This window comes from Neofelis nebulosa, chromosome 8 (genome assembly GCF_028018385.1).
Source record: "Neofelis nebulosa isolate mNeoNeb1 chromosome 8, mNeoNeb1.pri, whole genome shotgun sequence".
Taxonomy (NCBI): Eukaryota; Metazoa; Chordata; class Mammalia; order Carnivora; family Felidae; genus Neofelis; species Neofelis nebulosa.
In genome coordinates, this window is record NC_080789.1 from 121,370,459 (window position 1) to 121,391,971 (window position 21,513).

Here is a 21,513-nt window from a genome sequence, read left to right on the forward strand (position 1 = left end):
ACAGGCATGAGGTGATGTCTCATGGTGTGTTTTTTAAGTTTATTTATTTATTTTGAGAAAGAGAGAGTGTGTGGGAGGTGGGGTGAGTCAGAGAGAGAGAATCTGAAGCAGGCTCCACACCAGTGGCAGTGTGGAGTCTGATGCAGGACTTCAACTCACGAACAGCGAGATCATGACCTGAGCCGAAATCGACTGAGCCACCCAGGTGCCCCTCTCATTGTGGTTTTGATTTGCATTTCCCTGATGATGAATGGTGATTGAACACATTTTTATGAGTTTGTTGATGATCCCTGAAGGAAGGTTTTAAATATTATCCAGTTCATTAAATAGATACTGAGTTATTTTGATTTTCTACTTTTAGTAGATTTCATAATTTATGTTGTCTTTTTAGAAGAATTTCACCTTTTCACTAAAGTGTCAGATTGACTTAAAGTTGTTCATAATATCCTCATATTATATATACACTTAAATTATCTGTAAGATCTAATGATGTCCCCTTTTCATTTCTGATAATGATAATTTGTGTTTTCTTCTTTTTTCTTGATCAATCTTGTTAAGAGTCAGCTTTATTATTTATTTCAAAGAAATCGTTTTTCCTTTGTTAAATTTCTCACATATATTTGGTTTCTTTTCATTAGTTTCTGTTCTTAACTTTATTATTTTGTTCCTTCTACTTTCTTTGGGTATGACTTGCTGTCCTTCCTAAGAAGAAAGCTGATATGATTTTTTTCTTCTACCATGTACATGTCAGGCTATATATTGTCCTCTAAGCACTGCTTGAGCTGCATCCCACAAATTGTGACATGTTATATACTATTGTTCAGTATAAAACATTTTCTAAATTCTATTTTATTTCATCTTTGATGCATAAGTTATTTAGAAGTGATAAATTTTATTTCCAGATAGTTGAAGATTTGCTAGTTGTGTTTCTAGATTAATTCTACTGTGCTCAGAGAACCTACTCTGAATTATTTCAGTCTGTTAATATTTTTGATGTTTGTTTTATGCTCAGTGTATGGTTGATTTTGAAAAAAGATCCATGGGCACTTATAAAGAATAGGAATTCTATCATTGGGTGCAGTGTTTTATATACTTCAGTTAGGTCAAGTTGATTCATTGTGTCTTTTATATACTTATATTTTTGTCACAGTTCCAACTATTGAAACCGAAGTATTAAATTTTCCACTATGCTTATAGATTTATTTCTCTTTTAGTTCCTTCAATTTTTGCTTTAAATATCTCATGACTATGTTGCTGAATACTTACAAATTTAGAATCATGATATCTTCTTCTGAAGCTATCATTTGTATGTGTCGTTATGAGCCATTCCTCTTTATTGGTAAAAATGTTCCTGGTTTAATGTCTACTTCATCTAATAGTAATAAAATTATATCACTCTTTTATGATTAAGATTGAATGGTGCATTTTCTTCAGCTTTTTTCTTTTGGCCTATCTCATTTTTATATTGAATGTGTCTCTTCTAAGCAGTGTGGAGCTGGAGGTTTAATCTGTTTTGCCAATCTTATTTATTTAATTGGCCTACTTCATTTACTTTTAGTGAGATTACTGGTATCGTTGAGTTTGTATCTATCACTTAACACATTTTTTTTCTGTTTAGCCAGCCCGTTTCTTTTTCTCTCATTTTCACCTTCTTTTGGATTAATCAACTTACTTTTATTCCATATTTTCTTTTATTGACTTGTTAGTTATTCTTTCTTTACTCTTTCTGAAATTTTAACCCACACCCTTTGTTTGTCAGTCTTCTACAAATTTCTATCTTATACTTCCACAAGAATTCTAGAACCTTAAAATCACTGTAATGTACATCTGAAATTAATAGGACTATGTATGTCAATTAAACTTCAAGAAAAAAAAGGGAAGAATTCTAGAAACTTAGAACATTTTACCTCCATTTAACCCCTTCTACGTTTTCATTTTGATTCCATATGAATGTTCGACCCCATCAGACATTACAATTATTGTTTGGTGCAGTCAGCATTCACTTACATTAACCCACATTTTTACTCTGTGAGCTCTTCGTTTATTCCTGTGTGCAGTGTGTTTCCACCTGGGGTCGTTTTCCTGCTGCTGGATCAGCACTCTTTAGTTTCTCTCTTAATACAGTTTGCTGGCAAATAATTCTGTCAGCTTTCTTTATAGGGAGATGTCTTTATTTTACCTTCATTATTGAGGAATATTTTCTCTGAGTATAGAAATCTGTGCTGGGAGTTATTTTCTTCAGTGTGAGGATGTGTTTCCTCAGTGTTAATGATGCCAGTGCATTGAGTACTGACCTCCATTATAGATATTGAGACCTATCAACTATCAGCCTCTCCTTTTCTAGGATTCTAATTATATGTAAGTGGTTCTTTTTAGCTATGACCTACATCTTTCTTATACTCTTGTCTGGTGTTTCCTATTTTTCTTTCCCTCTGGGCTTCACTTTGAATATATATATATATGTATATATATATATATATATATATATGTATATATATACATATATATATACACACATATACATACACATACACATACACATACATATACATATGTATACATACACATACATATACATATATATGTATATATATACACACATATATATGTGTATATATGTGTGTATATATATATATATTCAAAGTGTATATGTGTATATATGTATGTGTGTATATATGTGTATACACATATGTATATATGTGTATATATACATATCTATCCACACACACATATATATATGTGTGTGTGGATAGATAGATAGATAGATAGATCTTCCTTTCAGTTTAAGAATCGTGTGTTCTGCTGTATCCATTCTACTATTCAACCCATCTATTGAGCTCTTACTCGGAGCCTGGAGCCTGCTTCAGATTCTGTCTCTGTCTCTCTGCCCCTCCCCTACTCACTCTCTGTCTCTCTCTCAAATATAAAACATAAGAAAAAATTCTTGAAAAAAGTAGGGGCGGGCGCCTGGGTGGCGCAGTCGGTTAAGCTTCCGACTTCAGCCAGGTCACGATCTCGCAGTCCGTGAGTTCGAGTCCCGCGTCAGGCTCTGGGCTGATGGCTCGGAGCCTGGAGCCTGTTTTCAATTCTGTGTGTCTCCCTCTCTCTCTGCCCCTTCCCCGTTCATGCTCTGTCTCTCTCTGTCCCAAAAATAAATAAAAAACGTTGAAAAAAAAATTAAAAAAAAAAAAAAAAAAAGTAGGGGTGCCTGGCTGGCTCAGTCAGTAGAGCATGCAACCCTTGATCTGAAGGTTGTGAGTTCAAGCCCCATGTTGGGTGTGGAGATAACTTAAAAATAAAATCTTTTAAAAAATAAAATAAAAATAGGGGCGCCTGGGTGGCTCAGTCGGTTAAGCGTCCGACTTCGGCTCAGGTCACGATCTCGCGGTCGGTGAGTTCGAGCCCGCGTCCGGCTCTGGGCCGACGGCTCGGAGCCTGGAGCCCGTTTCCGATTCTGTGTCTCCCTCTCTCTCTGCCCCTCCCCCGTTCATGCTCGGTCTCTCCCTGTCTCAAAAATAAATAAGACATTAAAAAATAATAATAAAAAAAATAAAAAATAACATAAAAACAAGTAAAGACGAAGATGAACTACTGCTATTTTAAATGCTTTCCTTGTGTCTCTTTCGCAGTGGAAATTGTCGTGCCTAACCACAGACATGAACAGAATGTTAATTTGCGTTGTCCTATGATTTCTATGCGTTTCAATCTCACTGTTTCTTTTATTTCAGCTTTCATGTCCTTAAACATGAGATGTTTACTAGGCACACGTTGTTTCGCCAGTTTGCAGTACTTGCTGATTCATCCTTCAATTATATCGTGAGTCCATGTGATGCTTAGATCCTGTTGGTCTCTTTGGTGATATTTGCATGTACGTGTCTCTCTGTTCTTATTTACCATTTATTGAACCCCTGTGCTTATAGACTCTGGAGATAGCACATGACGGTCACTCTGCTAGACACTAAGGACATAGGACAGAGGGCCTGACCCCCAAGAGCTCAATCTGATGTGAGGTACAGACGTGAGAACAAATTGTTTCAACGCAACATAGTTGCGTTGTAACAGAGGCAACGAAGATTTCCGCGGAGGGGTGACACTCCCTGGGCGGTGTCTGGCAGTCTGACCATGTGTGGGCATGAATGGAATCGAAGGAAATATCAGAGCTCAAGATCCAAGTATCCAGTGACTTGCAAAGGGCAAAGGGAGGTAAAAGAATCTCTCTCTAGTTTCAAGCCATTCATCTTCATGCTAGAAGTCACCTGGAGATAAAGCCCAATTTTAAAAGAGACTATTTTTTTAACCTGTTTGCTTAACGGTTTATTTGGGAGCTTCATTTATAAAGGTAAATGAAGTCCAGTATAGAAATATATCCAGTACATTTCTGGGGCGCCTGGGTGGCCCAGTCGGTTAAGCATCTGACTTTGGCTCAGGTCATGATCTCAGGGTTCGTGGGTTCGAGCCCCGCGTCGGGCTCTGTGCTGACGGCTCAGAGCCTGGAACCTGCTTCGGATTCTGTGTCTCCCTCTCCCTCTGCCCCTCCCCCACTCATGCTCTGTTTCGCTCTGCCTCAAAAATAAACACACATTAAAAACTTTTTACAAAAGAAATAAATATATCCAGTAAATTTCAAATAATGAGAAAATTAGCATGCTGTGAGTGCTATTGTATACCCATCAGGATGCTAAGTGTCCTGGGACAAGTCAGGTTTGTGGGAAAGAGCACAAGAAATACAAAATACAGTCTCTTGCTTTAGGAGGCTTCCAATTTAAAATTACTCTTTTAAAATGTTTTTCAACATTTTTTACTCTAAAACTGTCTTCTAAATTTAAGTTGTTGCAGGAGATGAAAGAACTTAAGAATGTTGACAAGGTAACATTAAATTATGTCCGATTTGGGGCGCCTGGGTGGCGCAGTCGGTTAAGCGTCCGACTTCAGCCAGGTCACGATCTCGCGGTCCGTGAGTTCGAGCCCCGCGTCAGGCTCTGGGCTGATGGCTCGGAGCCTGGAGCCTGTTTCCGATTCTGTGTCTCCCTCTCTCTCTGCCCCTCCCCCGTTCAGCTCTGTCTCTCTCTGTCCCAAAAATAAAAATAAAAAACGTTGAAAAAAAAAATTAAAAAAAAAAAAATTATGTCCGATTTTATTTAAATATAGCTAGTAATCTGAGGCTTGCTGAGGTTTTAATAATTGACTCCCCTGAAATGTCCCTAGACTGGTGTACATAGATAAAAATACATAGTCTTGGGGTGCCTGGGGGGCTCAGTCGGTTAAGCGTTGACTTCGGCTCAAGTCATGATCTCACTGTTTGTGAGTTCAAGCCCTGTGTCGGGCTCTGTGCTGACAGCTCAGAGCCTGGAGCCTGCATTGGATTCTGTGTCCCACTCTCTCTCTGCCCCTCCCTTGCTCATTCTCTCTCTCTCTCTCTCTCTCTCTCTCAAAAATAAATAAAACATTACAAAATTTTTTTTAAATACATAATCTCTATTTTCCCCTTTTGTTTTTTCCTCTTCTCAACTGAAGGTTACAGTTTCTTTCTTTTTTTTTTTTTTTAACTTTTTTAAATGTTAATTTAGTTTTGAGAGAGAGACAGAGTGTGAGCAGGGTAGGGGCAGAGACAGAGGGAGACACAGAATCCAAAGCAGGCTCCAGGCTCTGAGCTATCAGCACAGACCCCGGTGCGGGGCTCCCAGCTGGAACTCACAAACCACAAGATCATGACCTGAATCGAAGTCGGTCGCTTCACCATCTGAGCCACCCAAGCGCCCCTGAAGGTTACAGGTTCAATTGGAAGAATCCTCATTTCAGATATTGAATCACCTAGACAAATAAAATACTAGAGGACCTGTGAGATTGTCGTGCTACTCAAACATCAGGCTTTTTTTAGGATTTCCCTGGTAAAACTGTCTGCTCCAAATGTGAATTGGCCAGCTTTTATGAAACAGAATTCTAAAATCTCAAAGTTACACTGATCTAAGCAGATTAATAGATCCAGTCTTTTTTTTTTTTTTTTTTTTTTTTTTTTTTTTTTTTTTTTTTTTTGAGAAGAATGTCTTCCCTGCCCCCAAGCGATCGGGTCTATCTTCCTGTGGAGGAGGGCTGGTGCCCCGTCGGGTCTAGAATCCATCCATATGCCATTACCTCTCTGGGATTCCAGCCTCCTGATTCTTGTCCATACATCCACACAGTATACGGGCCCTCGAGACACTCGTCAGAGTGGAGAGCAAATATTGAAGTAAAACAGAGGGGGGTGGAGAGGAAGAGAGGGAGTGACGAGTGAGTGAGTATTGGGTAACTAACATTTTTCCTCGGTTCCCTACACAGTAGCTGCCCATCCGCTCCACAAATATTTATTGAGTGTAAACATGTACCAAGCACCAAGCTCCGTGCTGGGAATGAGATAGTGCACATGACAGATAGGGCGCTTTTCTTTATAGACTGTACCTTTCATGAGATCACAGACTGATCTGTCCTGTAAACTGTTCGGCTCACAGAGATTAGAGTAGTGCCTGACTTACAGAGCAGAGAAGAGAGGCATGAATAAGGAAATATCGCACTTTAAGTTGCAGGTCTGAATCAATGCTATAAAAAAGGTTTAATATTTTCTTGCTACGGAGGTATACATCTGGGAAAGGGCACAAATACCAAGTGTAACATTCGAAGTGCTTTGATCTGCGTAGCCATCACCTAAGTGAGAGAAAGGATAGAACATTCCCATCTTCCCTGGAAGTTTTCTGTGTCCCTTTCCAGACAATACCTCAGTCACATCCCCCACGCCGGATAAATATTGCTGTGATTTCTATCACCGCAGGTTGGTTTTGCTCGCTCTTAAGATTTATGCAGGTGGAATCATGCAGTGTGTGTTCTTTTCTGTCTGGCTTATTTTACTCAGCATGGTGCTCTCGTGATTCATCCATGTTACTGTGTGCATCTACAGCAATTTCTTTGGATTGCTGAATAGCATCCTATGGTATGAATAAAAACTAATTTGTTGATCCGTTCTCCTCTGATGGACACCTGTGCTGTTTCCAGGTAGGGGCTGTTTGGGCGGGGGGGGAAGGTGCTACAACCATTCTTGTACTAGTTATTTCTGGGAATATGTTTTTGTAACCCTCAGGTAGGACTGGAATAGCTGGGGCATGGGCATATATTTTTATATATTTTTTAATATTTGTATTTAGGGGCGCCTGGGTGGCTCAGTCGGTTAAGCGTCCGACTTCGGCTCAGGTCATGATCTCGCGGTCCGTGAGTTCGAGCCCCGCGTCGGGCTCTGTGCTGACAGCTCGGAGCCTGGAGCCTGTTTCAGATTCTGTGTCTCCCTCTCTCTCTGCCCCTCCCCTGTTCATGCTCTGTCTCTCTCTGTCTCAAAAATAAATAAACGTTAAAAAAAAACTTTTTTTAAATATTTGTATTTATATTTTTGAGAGTTATATTTATATTCTGAACGTTTGAGAGTTCCTGTGGCCCACATCTTCACCAACACGATCTTGTCAGTTTGTAAAGCTCAGCCATCCTAAAATAATGTCTCAGTGAAGTTTTAACTTGCATTCCATGATAATTAATGATGTTAAGGGATGTCCAGGTGGCTCAGTCGGTTAAGCGTCCAACTTCGGTTCAGGTCATGATTTCACGGTTCACGGGTTCGAGCCCCGCGTCAGGTTCTGTGCTGACAGCTCGGAGCCTGGAGCCTGCTTCCGATTCTGTCTCCCTCTCTGTTCCTCCCCCGCTTGCACCCTGTCTCTCTCTCAGAAGTAAATAAACAGTTAAAAAAACGATGTTAATGTATTTTGCTGTGCTTATTGGTTAGTTTTAGATCTACTTTCATAAAGGGACCGTTCAAGACTTTTTAAAAATATTGTGGCACAATACTCATAAGTTTACCGTCTTAACCATTTCTAAGTGTGGAGTTTAATAAAGTATATTCACATTGTTGTGAAACCAACCTCCAGAACCCATTCATCTTGCAAAAATGAAACTTTGTATTCTTTTTTTTTTTTTTTAACGTTTATTTATTTTTGAGACAGAGAGAGACAGAGCATGAACGGGGGAGGGTCACAGAGAGAGGGAGACACAGAATCTGAAACAGACTCCAGGCTCCGAGCTGTCAGCTCAGAGCCCGACGCGGGGCTCGAACCCACGGACCTTGAGATCATGACCTGAGCTGAAGTCGGACGCTTAACCGACCGAGCCACCCAGGCGCCCCAAAACTTTGTATTCTTTAAATAATAATTCCCCATTCCCCCTTCCTCCCATTTTGTCTGTTTTTAATTATTATTGAGTTATAGCCTTTTGTTATATATTCTAGATGTGTCTTTTGTCATATATGCATTGCAAATATTTATTCCCATCTGCAGTTCCTCCTTCTGTGTTCAGAACAGCATCTTTTGAAGGTCAGAAATTTTTAATTTTTGTAAGAAATTCTTAATCTTAATGAAGATCAACTTAGCTTTTCCTCTGTGCGGCAGATTGTGTTTTCGGTGGCCTTGGCTGTATCCCACATTCCGCATATACTTATGATGGGATTTTGATCTTCCTTTCCCACTGAGTTTCACTGGTTCCTTTGTTCTAATTCAGTTGACAATGTATTCATGAATCTGTTTCTAAAATGTGTTTTGTTCCATTGGTCTATTTGTCCTTTCGCCAATACTATATCGTCTTAATTAATATAGCTTTGTAATAAGTCTTGAAATCAGATAGTGCAAGTCCTTCCATTGTATTCTTCTTCTCCAAGATTGTCTTGACAATTCTATACCCTTAGTACTTCCATATGTTTTAGAATCTGCAAGTCAATGTCTTTAAAAAAAATATCCACTAGGATTTTGATTGGGATTTTGTTAAATTATATTTTTTGAGTCTCTTTAGCTGGTGGTTTATTTCAGAATGCAAAGACCCAAGTGGCTACCAGATATCTAGTCTAACTAAATATAAATGACAAAGATTTCTTTTTAAGTTTTGAGGCTATGCCCTACAGCAAGCTAGTAGATATAGTTAGCAAGGAAAATGCCACGATGATAGCTTTTGCTTCACATTATATATCATGATGTTTTATGATATAAAACAGCTCAGGGAGACTCTTCACTGTCCTATCTTTGCTGTGGATTATACCTTTCATTCATGGCCAGTGAGGTTCATGCTAGCCTTGATGTCTAACTTGTCTATTATTAATTTTGTTACCTGTATTATCTTCTTGTCTGTATTTTACTATCTTTGCTCAATCTTCGTGTTGCTGTGTCATTTTCTTTTAGTTGTGAACTTTTTTTAATTAAAAAATTTTAATATTTATTAAACATTTTTTAATGTTTATTCATTTTTGAGAGATAGAGAGCGGGGGAGAGAGAGAGAGAGAGGGCGACACAGAATCCGAAGCAGGCTCCAGGCTCTGAGCTGTCAGCACAGAGCCCGATGCGGGGCTCGAACCCATGAACTGTGAGATCATGACCTGAGCTGAAGACGCTGAACCGACTGAGCCACCCAGGCACCCCAGTTGTGAACTGTTAAGTAACAGCATGATTGGATTTTAGTTTTTTAAATCTAACCTGTCGCTCATTTACATTTAATATGCAAACTGAAAAAAAATAATACACAAACTGAAACAGCATAGGTGATATTTTTGGGGGGGTTCGTCACCTTATTTTATGACTGCTGGTTCTTCTCTTTATCTCCTGGCTTATGTAATATGAACCACATTTTAGTTGTGGTTTTTATTATCTGTATTGTAATAGTAAACTTCAATGGAAAATCAAATGACATTTCTGCAGTTACGATAACAAGAACCAAACAAGTTCAAGTCTTAACTCACTCTGAGTAAAACAAGGGGTTATATGTGGTTTTGTCCCTCCAAGTGTCATTTCAGCCTTAATTTCATCAGTGTATCCCTCCTTTCCTTCCAGTCTGTGTTAATTTTATTCTGTTTAGAGAACTACATTATTATTATGTGATTCTTTTTATCACATAAAAGTATTTTTGATCACTTAGCTTTTCTTCTAATTTTGTAACCGCTTGAATAGCAATGACTTGTACTTACCTAGCCATGTTTATCTTTAATCTCACAACCTTTTTATTTTTATTGTTTTAAATGTTTTTGTGTGTCTTTTATTTTATATTTGAGAGAGAGAGAGAGAGACAGAACATGAACGGGGAAGGGACAGAGAGAGAAGGAGACACAGAATCCAAAGCAGGCTCCAGGCTCTGAGCCGTCAGCACAGAGGGCTCCAACTCATGAGCCATAAGATCATGACCTGAGCTGAAGTCGGAAGCTCAACTGACTGAGCCACCCAGGCGCCCCTACCTTACAACCTTTTTTAAAATCGTGACTTCTGCCCTTCTTTAGTTCTTAATCTTGATTTATTTCTTGCAAACTAGACCATGTCTTTGAGTTTTTTCTTCTTTTCTGGAAACATTATCTTCACTTTGCTATGTCTTGCCCTGACTGGAGTCAGCTTAATATTTGTTTGTTGCTAATTAACCTGGCTTATTTTCTCCCAGTGAATATTTATAAGCTATTTTCTTTAAACTTGAAATTTAAAGGTGTCACCAGGATATGAGTTAAGAAGCAACATTTTATTCATTTCCCTTGAGTGAAATGAGCCTCTCTCATCTAGAGATTTAAATCTTTTTTTTTTTTTCCAACTCAGACATATTTCTTATGTATTGTTCTAATGATTGCATCTACAGGATCAGTTTTTGTTTCTTTTTCAGAAACACCATCATAGGTTGAAAATCTATTTTCTCTCCTCCATAGTCATCGTGTTCTCTTTAATGTCATGTTATTCTCTTTGTTCTTTTCCTTGGCGTTTTTAGGAAACCTTTCCAGTTTGAAACTCATCAGAATTTCCTGAACTTGTTTTAAAAGTGCAGACATAGTGATTGTCCTTGGCCCTCCAGGTGGCAAGGGTGGGGGCATGACTGGGGCAGCCTGAACCTCTCCTCTCACAGTCTAAGGCCATGAGTAACCCTGTCCACTCCCCCCCACCCCAGTACTCCCTACAAGTAATGCCATATTTATGTGTCCTGTGACAGGCTAAAGGTTAGGAACATTACTCGACATAAGTATTCTATTTTGTACTATGTTCATTCTAATCATTACTACCTCCAATACTGAGTTTAGTTCTGTTATTGTGTTGTTAGCAATCTGTGCATATCATATGCGCATCTGTTTGTGTAAGTTTCCTTACCTCTCAGCTCTTACTTTGGTGTTGAGTCTCGGTAGGAAAGAACCCATTTTGTTTCTACTCGGAATTTTGCTTGTTTCTATCTTATTTTTTTTACCGTGAAATAATCATGTGTACAAAAAGGATGAGTGAAAATACATATGTGCAATTTAAAGAATGACGATCCCATGAATACTTGTGTTCCTAGGACCCAGGTATCTGTAGACTAAAACTGGAGAAGCCCACTGAGCACATTCCTCTCCATTCCCTCCCAGAAGCCGTTGTCCCGATGTCCTTCTTGACAGTTTTTGTCACTCGTGCCTGTATCCCTAAGCAGCTTGTTGTTGACTTTTGCCCGTTTTTAAACTTTCTATCAATGAAAGAATATAAAATGCTGTTTTTTAGCATTTATTTATTTTTTGAGAGGCAGAGAGAGACAGTATGAGTGGGGAAAGGACAGAGAGAGAGACAGACAGACAGAATCTGAAGCAGGCTCTAGGCTCCGAGCTGTCAGCACAGAGCCCAATGTGGGGCTCGAACTCACCAACAGTGAACAGTGAGATCTTGAACTGAGCCGAAGACAGACCCTTAACCAACTGAGCCACCCAGGTGCCCCTATAAATGAAAGAATATAGTTGAAAAAATGTGAGTATTCTTCAGTGATGTGCTCCATTTTCTCAACATTATGCTTTTCAGACTCACCCGTGCTGACGCTTGGTGTTGTGGTTCACCCATTGAGAGTATTCTGTTGCTTGAATATACCACAACTTATGTATCCATTCTGCTATTGATCAACATTGGAGTTCTTCCTCACTTTTTTGCTATTATGAGCATTGTCGCCCAAAGCATTCTTTTCGTTTCACCTGATACCCACATGTAGCAGTTTTTCCAAGTTTTGTAGTAATAATAGGATTGTCGGTCATAACGTATTGGTGCGTTCAAGTCTATGGATGAGCTGGTATGATTGCTATGACAAAACTATATTGGCTTAAATAAGATCAAAGATTACTTTTCCTTCACGTCATAGTGACACAAAGAGCCGTTCCTGGCAGAGGAGTGGCCCATGAGGAACAGTACTCCAGTCATGATGATACACAGGTTTCTTCAGTCATTTTCAATCAATGGGGCTGGCCAACTGAAAGGCCACATGCGAAAGAATAAAACTACACCACTCTCCTACACCACACACAAAAACTAAGTTAAAATGCGTTGAAGACTTGAAAATAAGACCGGAAACCATAAAACTCCTAGAAGAAAATACTGGTGGTAAGCTCTTTGACATAGTTCTTGGCCATGATTTTTTGGATCTGACACCAAAAGCAAAAGCAAGAGTAGCAAAAATAAGTAAGTGGGACTACCCCGAACTAAAAAGCTTCTGCACATCAAAGGAAGCCATCTACAAAATGAAAAGGCAACATACTGAATGGGAGAAAGTAATTGCAAATCATGTATCTGATAAGGGGCTAATAGCCAAAATGTACAAAGAACTCATCCAACTCAATAGCAAAAAACAAACAACAAACAATACAATTTTTTAAAAACTTTTTTTTAAAGTTTATGTTTTGTTTTGAGAGGGAGAGAGAGAGTGAATGTGCAGGGGAGGGGCAGAGAGAGGGGGAGAGAGAAGAGAGAGTATGGCAAGCAGGCCCTGCGCTGTCAGCACAGGGGGCCACACAGGGCTCAAACTCATGAACCGTGAGGTCCTGACCTGAGCCGAAATCAAGAGTCGGATGCTTAACTGACTGAGCCACCCAGGCGCCCCCTAAACAATATAATTTTAAAAAATGGCAGAAGATCTAAATAGATGTTTTTCCAAAGATGCTATTCACATGGCGAACAGATACACTTAAAAATGCTCAACATCATTAATCATCAGGGGAATGCACATCAAAACCACAATGAGATATCTACTCACACCTGTTATAATGACTGTTACCAAAAAGACAAGGGACAACAAATGTTGGTGACGATGTGGAGAAAAGGGAATCCTTGTGCACTGCTGCTGGGAATGTAAATTGGTGCAACCAGGATGGAGAACAATACGGAGGTTTGTTAAGAAATTAAAAATATGAGGCCCCTGGGTGGCTCAGTCAGTTAAGCATCCGACTCTTGAACTCAGCACAGGTCTTGATCTCAGGGGCGTGGGTTCAGGACCCACAATGGATTCCACCCTGGGTGTGGAGACTTCTTAGAAGTCAATTAAAAATAGAACCACCATATGATCCAGCAATTGCACCTCTCAGTGTTTGCCTGAAGAAAACAAAAACAGTAATTTGAAAACTTTGTACACCTCCCTGTTCATTGCAGCATTATTTATAATAGTCTATATATGGAAACAACCTAAGTTCCCATCAACAGATGAATGGCTAGAGAAATTTTGGTGTATATACACAAAGGAATATTGTTCGGCCAAAAAAGGGAATGGAATCTTGTCACTTGCATTAACATGGATGGGCCTTGAGAGCATTATGCTAAGTGACATAAGTCAGCCAGAGAAAGGCAAATACCACATGATCTCTCTAATACGTAGAATTTAAACAAACAAACAAGAACCAAGCTTATAGATACAGAGAACAGACTAGTGGTTGCAAGAGGCAGGGGTGGAGGGTGGGAGAAATGAGTGAAGTGGTTTTTGTTTTTTTTAAGTTGAAAAAAACTCAATTAAAAAAGTTCTAAATATTGTACTGTGTGTCAAGTAACTAGAATTTTTTTTTAATTTTTTTTAACCTTTATTTATTTTTGAGACAGAGAGAGATAGAGCATGAATGGGGGAGGGTCAGAGAGTGGGAGATACAGAATCTGAAACAGGCTCCAGGCTCCGAGCTGTCAGCACAGAGCCCGACGCGGGGCTCGAACTCGTGGACCGCGAGATCATGACCTGAGCCGAAGTCGGACGCTTAACTGACTGAGCCACCCAGGCGCCCCGGAGTAACTAGAATTTAAAGTAAGAACTTTAAAAAAGAGTTTATTAGGAATAAAAAAATTTCCTAAGGACCTTTTTATACAATTCGGAAACGAATCCTTTGTCAGGTATTCGTGTTGCAAATGTCTTCTTTCAGTTTTGGATAGTATTTTGGTATCTTTTCACAAATCAATGTTCTTAATCTTGGTGTTAATTTAATTAGTAATATTTTCCTTTTTGCCTTCACATTTTTTCTGCTTTAAGACGACCTTACCTAACCTTTAGTCACAAATATATTCTTTATGATAGTTACATTTTTCCCTCTTTGCCTTCCATGTTTAGAGGCTTAATACACCTGGAATTGATAATGTGTGGAGAGGCAGATGTCTGATTTCATTTTCTTTTAATACAGATAATCAACTGACCCAGCACCATTTATTAAAAAAACCCATCTTCTCCCTGGATACATAATTCCACCTGCTATATATATGTATATATATATACATATATATATAGGCTGCTATATATATGTATATATATATATATATATAGGCTCATATATGTTAGAGTCTGTTTCTGTCTCTCTATTCTGTTCTACTGTTCTATTTGTCTATTCTTGCATTAATATGAAACTAATTTAATATTTCTACCTTTATTATTAAGTCTTTTTCTAGTAAGGGAAATACCCCTACCTTGGTGTTGATCTTTGCATCTCCATATAAAGTTTAGAATCAGATTGTTAATATTCACAGAAAAAAAACCAGAAGAAACAAAACAAAAATTCAATTGGGATTTTGATTAGAAGTGCATTAAATCTAGATCGATTTGGATACAATTGACATCTTTATGGTACTGAATCTTCTAATTTATAAACGTTATTTCTTTTGTCTAAGCTTCAGTTTGGTAGTTTTATAATTTTCTCCACAGAAGTTTTTTCTTTTCCTTGAAAGAGAGCATGATTCGATAGAAGGACACGGGGGGGGGGGGGGAGAGAAAGGGAGAGAGAGAGAGAGAGAGAGACAGAGAGAGAGAGAGAGAGAGAGAGAGAGAGAGAGAGAGAGAGAATCTTAAGCAGGCTCCACGCTTAATGCAGAGCCCAATGCAGGGCTTGATTCCATGACTCTGGGATCATGACCTGAGCCAAAAAGGGAGTCGGATACTCAACTGACTGAGCCACCCAGGCACCCCTACAAAATTGTTTTTTAATTTAATGTTACGTATCTTGTATTTTTATGCTACTCTCTTCTAATCGATGAGTTGCAGATTTATTCATGTAATTTGTATCAAGTTTTGCTTTATATAATTTGAAACTGTGTCATTAGATGCTTACTACTTTAGAAACATTATATCCTCCTGGTAAATTGAGCATTTTACCATTATTTTGTGACCTCTTTATCTCTAGAGATGGTTTTTGCCTTGACGTCTGTTTTGGCTTTATATTACTACAGTTGCCTAACTTTCTGTAGGTCATTATTTTCATGGTGTCTTTTTCTATCCTATCACTTTCAGCCTTTTATATGCTTATGCTTTGGTTGTAACTCTTTTAAGCAGCATATAACTAATGTTAGAATTTGTTCTTAATCTGGGTTGATAATCTTTGTCTTTTAACTGGAGCATTTAGTCCATTTAAATTTATTGTAATCATTGATACATTTGGATTTATTTCTATCTTATTTTGTGTTTTTCATCTGACCTTCTTGTCTATGTTTTTCTCCTTGCATTTTTTTCTTTTTTTTAAGGAATACACATTTTATTTTTTATTAATTAATATTAAGACATTTAAAAATATAATTTATTGTCAACTTGGTTAACATACATTGTGTTCAGTGTACTCTTGGTTTTGGGGGGTAGATTCCCATGATTCATCGCTTATATTCAACACCCAGTGCCCATCCCAACAAGTGCCCTCTTAAATGCCCATCATCCATTTTTCCCCTCTCCTCCACCCCCTATCAACTTTTAGTTTGGTCTCTGTGTTTAAGAGTCTCTTATGGTTTGCCTCCCTCCCTCTCTGTAACTATTTTTCCCCCTTTCTTTCCCCCATGATCTTCTATTAAGTTTCTCAAGTTCCACATATGAGTGAAAACATATGATATCTGTCTTTCTCTGACTGATTTATTTCACTTAGCATAATACCCGCCAGTTCCATCCACGTTGTTGCAAATGGCATGATTTCATGCTTTCTCACCGTCACATAGTTTTCCATTGTATATATAAACCACATCTTCCATTCATCAGTTGATGAACATTTGGGCTCTTTCCCTGATTTGGCTATTGTTGAAAGCACTGCTATAAACATTGGGGTACATGTGCCCCTATGAACCAGAATTCCTGTATCCTTTGGATAAATTCCTAGTAGTGCTATTGCTGGGTGGTAGAGTAGTTCTATTTTTAAGCATTTTTTTTTCTTTTTTAAAGTTTATTTATTTGTTTTGAGAAAGACAGAGACAGCATGAATGGGGCAGAGAGAGAAGTAGAGAGAGAGAATCACAAGCAGGCTCCATGCTGCCAGCCTTATGTGGGGCTCGAGCCCACAAAACCATGAATTCATGACCTGGCCTGAAATCAAGAGTCAGATGCTTAACCAAATGAGCCACCCAGGAGCCCTTCCTTCTCACATTCTTATGAATTGGTTAATTTTTTTCTCATGTGTCATGTGGGAAGTTCTAAACTCTATCAGAAAAATCCAAATCTCTGTATCTTTACCATCATCCTGAATAGTAAGACTTTTGTTTTTTAATTTTTTTTAATCTTTATTTATTTTTGGAAGAGAGACAGACAGAATGCAAGCAGGGGAGGGGCAGAGAGAGAGGGAGACACAGAATCGGAAGAAGGCTCCAGGCTTCGAGCTGTCAGCACAGAGCCTGAAGTGGGGCTCGAACCCATGAACCTGAGTTCATGACCTGAGCTGAAGTTGGACGCTTAACTGACTGAGCCACCCAGGCGCCCCAGGACTTCTTTAAGCAATTAAATTGAAATCACCACCACTGTCAGTTTATTATGCTATTATGTCATATATTTTAGTTCTATCTGGTTTCCTGTATCCCCATAACATATTATTATTATAGCCTTAATTGGTCAGTATTTATTTGAGTTTACTTATGTATTTACCACTTTCTTTATTCACAATTCCTTCTTGCATCTCAGACCTTTCATCTGGGACCTCTTTCCTTATGTATGAAGTACACTCATTAGGATTTTCTTTAAAAAAATTTTTTTAATGTTTGTTTATTTTTGAAAGAGAGAGAAAGACAGCATGTGAGTGGGGGAGGGGCAGAGGGTGTGGGAGACACAGAATCCAAAGCAGACTCTAGGTTCTGAGCTGTCAGCACAGACCCCAATGTGGGGCTTGAACTCATGAACCACGAGATCATGACCTGACCGAAAGTCAGATGCTTAACCGAGTGAGCCACCCACCCAGGCGTCCCTCATTTAGAATTTTCTTTAGTGGATATCTGCTCCTGGCTAACGCTCTCAGTTTTCACTTCATAGAAAATGTCTATTTTTGCCCCTGTTATTGGAAGATATTTCTGCTAGGTATAAGATTTTAGGTTGATGATACTTTCTCTTTGGACATGGAGTATATCATTCTACTCTCTCCTAGATTTCATTGTTAGTAGGGAATTTTGCTCTTTTTTTTTTTTTTAAGAGAGAGAGAGAACGAGCAGGGGAGGGGCAGAGAGAGAAGGGGACAGAGGATATGAAGCAGGATATGCTGACAGTAGAGAGCCCAATGTGGGGCTTGAACTCACGAACCACGAGATCGTGACCTGAGCTGAAGTTAGATGCTTAACCAAATGAGCTTCCCAGGTGCCCCGGGAATTTTGCTCTTTTTAACTGTGGTTTCCTTAATGTTAATCTGTTTTTTGTCTTTTTCTGCTTTTAAGTTCTCTTTTTCTTTAATGTTCTGCAGTTTTACCATGAGGGGTCTAGTTGTAGATTTCGTTTGTTGATTCGGTTTGAGATTCATTGTGCTTCTTGGAAGTGGAGCTTTGTTTCTTTCATTAGTTCTGAAAAGTTTTCAGTTACTATTTATATTTTGCCTTAACTCTACTCACTTTTTTGAAACTCTGATTAAATATATGCTATACCCTGTCCTTCTAAGCTCTATATTCCATATTTTTTCTTTAATATTTGACCCAACTTTGTCTTTGAGCTGCATTCTAAATAGTATATTCCATTCTGTCTTTCAATGTATTAAGTATTTTTTCACATATGTATATATTTTTTTTAATTTTCTTCTGAATTTTAATTTCACTTACTATATTTATCATTTTTAAGAAATGCACAAATAAATTTTGTTTGGTTTGTCTTTCAAATATGTTTACCATTCATCATCAAGCTTCTTGTTTTTATTTCTTGAAATATATCATATGCATTGATTTTATATTTTATGACTGAAAATTCCTAGGTCTGAAGATTTAGAGGGTCTAGTTCTACTCTTTCATTTCTTCTGGCAGCCACTTATGATATATGTAAAGATTTTTGATGATGAGCTGTTCAGTTTCTTTGGAGACTTATTTACAAAAAAAAAAAAAAATGAAGCCTGGGCTGAAGAGGAATTCTTACATTAAAGATTTTAATGTGACCGGCCCCTGGGTGGCTCAGTCGGTTGAGCGTCCGACTTGGGCTCAGGTCATGATCTCACAGTCTGTGAGTTCGAGCCCCGCGTCGGGCTCTGGGCTGACAGCTCAGAGCCTGGAGCCCGTTTCAGATTCTGTGTCTCCCTCTCTCTCTGACCCTCCCCCGTTCATGCTCTGTCTCTCTCTGTCTCAAAAATAAATAATAAACGTTAAAAAAAAAAGATTTTAATGTGATTCTCTCAATCACCATGAACACCATCACCATATTATTACATTAAATCAAATGCTTTCAGCTTATGGTGTTTCAGACCACAGGCGTGAATTCAGCTTACAAACAACATGGGCTAGGTTAGGAGTTTTCAGGAGACATTTTTTATTTCCTTCAAATTTTCCTTGCAAACTGCTTGGGAGAACCTTACTTGAAGTTGTATTTAACCCTAACTGTGGTTCTAGCCTTGTGGTCCCAGATTTATCGTGGAGTGGACACTTGTCACTACTCATCTTAGGTGGACCTTGGGCTCCAGAGTCATAGGAACCTTTGACAACTCTTGCATTCATTCAGTAAGTCTGACGAATGCCTTCAAGGTGAATGGTAGCTCCGGGATGGAAACCTTGGGTGTCCAACTTCCCTTAGTCTGAGATACGAACATTCGTGTGTGTGTGTGTGTGTGTGTGTGTGTGTGTGTGTTTCACCAGCTAATGGCTACATTTAAGAATATAAGAAGCGGAAATCTCATTTGGATTTAAATGCTGCTCTTATATTTTAATCACCAGTAATCTTTCCATGTCACATCCATAATCCCTTTGCATTTTATCTTACCTGATTCTTTTCCACAGACTCCTGCCTATGTTTCCTAGAGACCATTTACTCTTGTACTCTACTGGTGGGCCCAAAAAGCTTAATGAAGTTTTCATCTAGATCTCTTCATAGATCTTTTTAAAATTATACACTTCTTCTGATTTCAGTATACTGTTGAACTGATTCTACAGTGTTTTCATGGTCCCTGTTTTATTTACCCCTTTCTCATCCTTGACAGGGTGAGATGTGGTGAAACCCGATATTATCAACTGTGTTCTTTTGTGTACTGCTTAAATCTGTCCTTCACATTTACGGCTGGAAGGCAGGTTGGTGTGCGCAGCACCTATTTCTGACCCCAATTTTAGCAGAATTTTTACCATTTTCAGCCCTACCATAGAGGTTACATTTTCTCCTACACTTGCACTTAAAGATACGAGACTATGGAGTACCTTAAAACTTAAATTCCCAGCAGTCATACAGTTGATACTGGCTTCTTTTACCATTTTCATGAAAGACTTGAAGGTACTGAGGGAAGGAACTAGGAGAAGAATTTTCTAGACATGGAAAGGACCATTTGGAAGGCTCTAATAATGGAAGTGTGCCCGGCATGCTCGAAAAACAACAAAGTATCTGGTGTGACTGGAGCAGAGTGAGCAAGAGAGAAAATATAATAAATGTCGTCAAAGGAATAATAGGTTTTTGACTTTTTTTTTTTAACTTGGAGTAAAATTGGGAGCCTTTCAGAGTTTTGAGCAGAGGAATAAGACAATTTTACTTAACATTTTACGAAGGTCACTGTTGTCATTGACAAGAGTCGTTTTTTTTAATGTTTATTTATTTGTTTTGAGAGAGAGAGCTAGAGAGAGAGAGAGAGAGAGAGAGAGAGAAGGGGGGTGCAGAGAGAGAGAGAGAGGAAGAGAGAGAATCCCAAGCAGGCTCTGTGCTGTCCTGCCTTGTAGAGCCTGACACAGGGCTCAGTCTCACAAACTGCAAGATCATGACCTGAGTTGAAATCAAGAGTTGGATGCTTCACTGACTGAACCCCACCCAGGCGCCCTTCACTTAACATTTTAAAGGAGCAACTCGGGCAGTTCTGGAGAGCTCGGGGCGGGGGGGGGGGGGGGGGGGGGGAAGAAGCAGGTCAGGGAGCCATGAAGTGTGCTGGTGACAGACAATGGTGTGGCGTGAACTGCCGTAGTGAGAAGAGGGGCGAAATGAGGTAGATACATGTCTGCAGTACTAGGTAGTACTAGGTACTGTGCAGTACTAGATTTTAGGCATATGTAGCAGACTAAGCGGATCTTAAAAGCATAGTACTTATTCAAACTACTTAGTACTTAGCAGGAGAAGGAACACACAAGGTATACTGTGCGTCATTTTTTAAATTAATTTTTAATGTTTATTTATTTTGAGAGACAGAGACAGAGCACAAGCAGGGGAGGAGCAGAGAGAGAGAGAGAGAGAGAGAGAGGGAGACACAGAATCCAAAGCAGGTTCCAGGCTCTGAGCTGTCAGCTTAGAGACTGACACAGCACTTGAACTCACGAACCACAAAAGCATGACCCGAGCCAAAGTCAGACTCTCAACCGACTAAGCCACCTACCCAGGCACCCCTTCGCTTTGAATCTAAGATGTGCTTAACATCGTTTCAAAACTTTCTAAATCTCCAAAAGAGAAAAGTGCCGCCAATTATACTGTGACACTCCATCCATTGCAAGATACATCCAAATTTAGGGATGTTAAAATACCAGGAAACTATGCCTTAGAATCAACAAAATAGGATATCACATAGACCACTTGCAAATTAAAAGGCACGCGTGAAATTACATGTTTTTGCAAGAACGTATCCAAATAAAACACACACATAAAATATTTAAAGTGTTTCCTTGGGGTAGTAGCAAAGAGTGGGAGTGGGTTCTGGGGAATAGAAAAATACATACAAACACACCTGTGTGCAGACACGTATACGTGCACACAAATCACCAAGATAGAAGCTTGGAATAGGGAAACTTTCACATAAATCCGCAGTATACATCCATGGATCTCAGACCTCTTTTTTTCGATAAACACGTGTAATGTTCCTTTGGT

The 21,513-nt window shown here is 38.9% G+C and overlaps 1 protein-coding gene across 3 annotated transcripts in view; it reads left to right on the forward strand.

Moving 5' to 3' along the window:
- Positions 1-21,513, forward strand: part of C8H10orf67 (chromosome 8 C10orf67 homolog) — a 169,198-nt gene that overhangs the window by 121,452 nt on the left and 26,233 nt on the right. For all 3 annotated transcript variants that reach the window (XM_058681694.1, XM_058681693.1, XM_058681696.1), the window contains one exon: positions 3,729-3,816. In XM_058681694.1, the coding sequence (XP_058537677.1) occupies positions 3,729-3,816 (88 nt within the window). The remainder of the gene's footprint in view (positions 1-3,728; positions 3,817-21,513) is intronic.